The following is a 5,184-nucleotide window of genomic DNA, read 5'->3' as shown; positions in this document are numbered from 1 at the left end:
CAAAAATGTGTAAAGAATTTCTGAGTGCTGAAATACGGTAACATTTTCTAGGGGGAAAAATATGACTTTTCATTCGTTAACCAGTAGCATACTATCTTCCAGGAACCCTCAGAAGAAAAGCTGTGGTGCTTCCTTTTACCCATACAAAATGGAACATAAGAAACTACATAGCTGAAGAAACTACAGTCTTCTTATAAATGAGAGGCATTGAAGTCTAAGTAATTTCCTGCTGAGGGAAAATAACCAGCAGCTTTTCCACAGTGTAGATTGAAACAGGGAAAACATGAATATCACTAACTGTACCACAGAAGCCAGTGTGGCTGCAAGACCCAAGACCATCACTGAGAAGATGCTCATTTCCATGACTCTGGTGATCATCACCACCCTGACCATGTTGCTGAACTTGGCCGTGATCATGGCCATCTGTACCACCAAGAAGCTCCACCAGCCTGCCAACTACCTGATCTGTTCCCTGGCTGTGACAGATCTCCTGGTGGCAGTGCTCGTCATGCCACTGAGCATCATGTATATTGTCATGGACAGCTGGAAACTAGGGTACTTTATCTGTGAGGTGTGGCTGAGTGTGGACATGACCTGCTGCACCTGCTCCATCCTCCATCTCTGTGTGATTGCCCTAGACAGGTACTGGGCCATCACCAATGCTATTGAATATGCCAGGAAGAGGACCGCCAAGAGGGCTGGGCTGATGATCCTCACCGTCTGGACCATCTCCATCTTCATCTCCATGCCCCCTCTGTTCTGGAGGAGCCACCGCCAACTCAGCCCACCTCCTAGTCAGTGCACTATCCAGCATGACCATGTCATCTACACCATTTACTCCACACTTGGGGCATTTTATATCCCCTTGACTTTGATACTTATTCTGTATTACCGGATTTACCATGCAGCCAAGAGCCTTTATCAGAAAAGAGGATCTAGCCGGCACTTAAGCAACAGAAGCACGGATAGCCAAAATTCTTTTGCGAATTGTAAACTTACACAAACTTTCTGTGTGTCTGATTTCTCCACCTCAGACCCTACCACAGAGTTTGAAAAGATCCACTCCTCTATCAGGATCCCTTCCTTCTATAATGATCTAGATCACCCAGGAGAACGTCAGCAAATCTCTAGTACCAGGGAACGTAAGGCAGCACGCATCCTAGGACTGATTTTGGGGGCATTCATTTTGTCGTGGCTGCCATTTTTCATCAAAGAGTTGATTGTTGGTCTGAGCATCTATGCGGTGTCCTCTGAAGTGGCTGATTTTTTGACGTGGCTTGGTTATGTTAATTCTCTGATCAACCCTCTGCTCTACACAAGTTTTAATGAAGACTTTAAGCTGGCTTTTAAAAAGCTAATTAAGTGCCGAGAACATACTTAGATTGCAAAAAGCCAAAAGGCATTGTTTTTACCAGCCTTGTGAGTGGACAGAGGAAAGGGGTTCAACTTATTAATTCTTGAACATAGTTGGTTCAGAAAAGTTTGTAAGGTAGTGTGGTCTTTTTGTTTGTTCATTTGTTCCGTTTTGTTTGAGGTTTGTTTTCTGGTGTGCCGTTTTCTACCTCTGGTTTTATTTGTGGTACATGATTTCAAATAAACATCCGACAAAGACAGAAATTTCATAGACGTAATAATAAGGTGAAATAGTAACTACGTTTTTTAGCCATTCAGTTAATCCTGCAATTAAAGAATGCCAAAATAAATCTTCACTTGCAGAAGTTCTTATTACTTATAAATCAAATACCTGATAACTTGCCCTCGTGTGGCATTAAATCTGTGGTCATGGCTCCATATGCGTGCAAATTTTAGTGGGAATTGCATGACTACATAAAGCATTAATAAAAAAAAAAAGTGGTACACTGTCATCTGCTTGCAGACCTGAGCTAAAATCATTTACTGTGACTACATAGGCCACTCCCTTTAGGCACAAATAGTACAGCTATTATAGTTCATGATTAAATATGCTTCCTCATTCTCTAAAAAGAACCTGGAATGAATACTCCGGCACTTTCGTAGGTCTTTGACTATGAATATGAAACATAAACAAATTCAAGATAATCTAAATCTCCTTTGGTCCATGTGTTGTATTACCTGACAGGCACATTGGATGTCTTGCCATTCTGAGAAGTGTCCCACTGAGCCTTGCACACACTCCCTCACTTAGAAGGATTCAGGTGGGAGTACAAGCAGCTTAACAGGGTAGAGTGATCAAATGAAGGAATATATTATCTGAAGAACTTTGTTGGAGAATGTTACTTATTAAGTTACCAGTTGTGCACTTGGCAAAACCATTAAAAGTCGAAAATTTATGTTTACCACAAAGGTCACCCATCGAGGAAATGAGTATGAAATTGTGTCCCCTGGGATCTCAGTGGCTTCCATGCCAGACTGCATCTTGGGGCCAGGAGGCTGCAGATGGGACCTGACCTGAGGCGACAGCACCTCGCCTGACCTGGGGTGACTGCTCTAGTCACATGGAGGAGCCTACCACTAAGTCAAGAGTGATGACAGGGGCGCCTGGGTGGCTCAGTTGGTTAAGCGTCTGCCTTCGGCTCAGGTCATGATCCCTGATCCCATGATCAGGGTCCTGGGATCGAGTCCCACATCGGGCTCCTTGCTTGGTGGGGAGCCTGCTTCTCCCCCAGCCTGCTGCTCCCCCTGCTTGTGCATGCTCTCTCTCTCTGACAAATAAATAAATAAAATCTTAAAAAAAAAAAAAAGAGTGATGACAGAAGGGAATGAAAGTTTGTAAATTCATGTACGCTCTTGAGTCAGTGACTATTTTACACCTCTTCTCCTCGTCTCATCCACAGCTTCTCCCCATCTCTTCACTCTCCCCAGGTCATTTCTCTTCTTTGTTCACTGAGAAGACATGAATTTGCTCCCTCTCCTCCATGTTTTAGCCTTAAATCTACGCCCTCTAATCTTTTCTGTAATCTTGCACGTTTCTCCTTACCCCTGACTCCTCTCCTCCACTGCCCCCCTCCTGTCTCCACCCCCTCTCTCCTCCTCCCTTCTCCCCTCCCTTTCTCCCACCCCCTTCCTCTCCCCACTATTCTTTAATCTCACCTATGAGTTTGCTCAAGTCTCTCAGACACTGGTGTACATTTCCTCTGGCCCTACTTCCCACTCAAGAGCCTGCTTCATCTCTCTCCTGGCTCTCCCACCTGAGTTTCTCCACTCATCAATCCTTCATTCTGCTCACCTCTCACCTTCCACTGACTTTCTTATCCTGTGCCATCTGAGTGTACCCCTCCTAGCTCTCCTGAAACAGATCTCCCAAAGTCTTTGGTGACTTGCCAGTAGGCAAATTTAATGGCCTTCCCTCTGTCCTTATCTACTTCCCAATCTCTCATCAGGTAGAATAGCTAAGCGTCCCTTTCTTGTTTAAGCCTGTGACTTCCAAAATACATTACTCCCCTGGTTCTCCAATCACCTCCTCATTTTTTGTCTCCTTTTCTTCCTCCTGAGGCATTGTCCTCGGCTCTTACCTCCTGTATCTCCATACTCCATCCCACCCCATCACATGCCTGTGGATTTTCAATTTGTGTCTTTAGTTCTGATCTCTGTCTTTCTCAAACTCCAGACCCATGAATTATATCCAGTGAACATCTCCTTATGAATAGCCTGTTGGTTCCTCAAACACAGCTTTTCCAAACTGAACTCATGATCATTTTTCCACACTCAAACCTTCTCCTCCTTCCCAGTCTCAGATAACAGGATTACCATGCTTTTTATCATTCCTATTAGATAAATGTGATCCTCTCATGGCTTATCTCTCACATTCAGATAGTCTTAAAGTCTTATCCATTTACCTCTACAGAAATATTTGAATATGCCCCTTTCTTCTCCAATAAGCTGGTCCCCTCACTTATTCCAAATCTTCTCATCTGATCCACTTACCTCTGGAGTCCTTCACCTGCAACTCTGCCCCCACATAACTGCACATCTATCAGATATATCTTCTAGAACAGTGGTTTTCAGAGTGGCAGCTCTGGACCAGCAGCATTAGCATCATCTGAGAAGTTGTGAAAAATGCAATGTCTAGAGCCCCACTGAAGACGTACTGAATCACAAATTCAGAGAGTAAAACTTCTATTTTAATAAGCCCTCTAGGAGATTCTGGTTTGAGAATCACTATCCTCAAGCATACCACTGTTTTTTAATTACAATACTCATAATCCTCTACTATTTCCCCATCAGTTTAAAATAAATTAAGATTCCTTAGTATAATATTCAAGGCTCCTTCACTACGTGACTTTAAACTACCTTTCCAGAGTTGTTTCTCACCACTTCTTCTCACCCACCTCATACTCCAGAAAGTCTGGATATTTTCTGGGTTTTCTGAGCTCCCCTAACAGTTGATCCCACTGCTTCAGATTCCACTGACTCCATGGCTTTCCATTCTTCTTCTACCAATTCTTCATGCAATCTTGCAGCACAAATGCAATCTCTTCTGTAAAGTCTTTCCGAGAGCCTTCTTCCTTCTCTATCACTGTGAAAGTCCTCTCTCCCAGCTCTATGCTCCCATAGAACCTCATTTCTATCACTATTATTATATGCACCCTATCTTATAATGCATCTGTTTGTGTATTTCTGCTGTCTGCCCTAAAAGATTGTGAGCTCCTTGAGGGCAGGAACCATGTCTGTTTCATCTCTGTATCCCTAGGGACTCCTACAGTATTTTACATAAAGTAGGCACTCAATAAATGTCTGTTAATGTGAATGGAATTATGTCCCTGGAAGACAAAAAGTCAATGTGCCATCTCCTCCCAGTGAGAAAACCAAACTTCTAAAAATACCATGGTGAAATACTGACTTTCTTTCTCCCCAAAACTTACGTTACTACTTCCCAATCTTGTTCCAAAAACTGCTTAAAATAAAGAGCTTCCACATGGAAAAAAAAAAAAAGGATTGCCTGCTGAATATAAATTAATATACTTTATTCAGTAGGATTCAGGCTAAGCTGCTCTCAAAGAAGGGGTCCTCCAAATATAGTAGTTCGAACAAGATAGTTTCTTTCTCCCTCACATGACAGTAAAGAGGTAGGAGGGCAGCCCAGAGTGAGTAGGACACTCTGCTCCACAACATTATCCAGGACAAGATGGTTCTTCCTTCCTCTCAGGGCTTGTTCTCATCTGCATGGCCAAAGCTGACTAACCATTAAATCCACATTCCAGTCCA

At 43.1% G+C, this 5,184-nt stretch overlaps 1 protein-coding gene across 1 annotated transcript; it reads left to right on the top strand.

Moving 5' to 3' along the window:
- The first annotated feature begins 283 nt into the window (after positions 1-283).
- HTR1E (5-hydroxytryptamine receptor 1E) lies at positions 284-1,381 on the top strand. The gene has a single exon (XM_021693622.1). It carries the CDS (start codon positions 284-286, stop codon positions 1,379-1,381), a length of 1,098 nt encoding a protein of 365 aa, XP_021549297.1.
- The last annotated feature ends 3,803 nt before the right edge of the window (positions 1,382-5,184 follow it).

The sequence above is a fragment of the Neomonachus schauinslandi genome, chromosome 8, assembly GCF_002201575.2.
Source record: "Neomonachus schauinslandi chromosome 8, ASM220157v2, whole genome shotgun sequence".
Taxonomy (NCBI): Eukaryota; Metazoa; Chordata; class Mammalia; order Carnivora; family Phocidae; genus Neomonachus; species Neomonachus schauinslandi.
Note: the sequence above shows the minus strand (reverse complement) of the source record. Positions and strands in the feature narration are given on the sequence as shown.

Coding starts and splice junctions, on each gene's coding strand:
- HTR1E (XM_021693622.1), top strand. CDS start 284: ATGAATATCACTAACTGTACCACAGAAGCCAGTGTGGCTGCAAGACCC.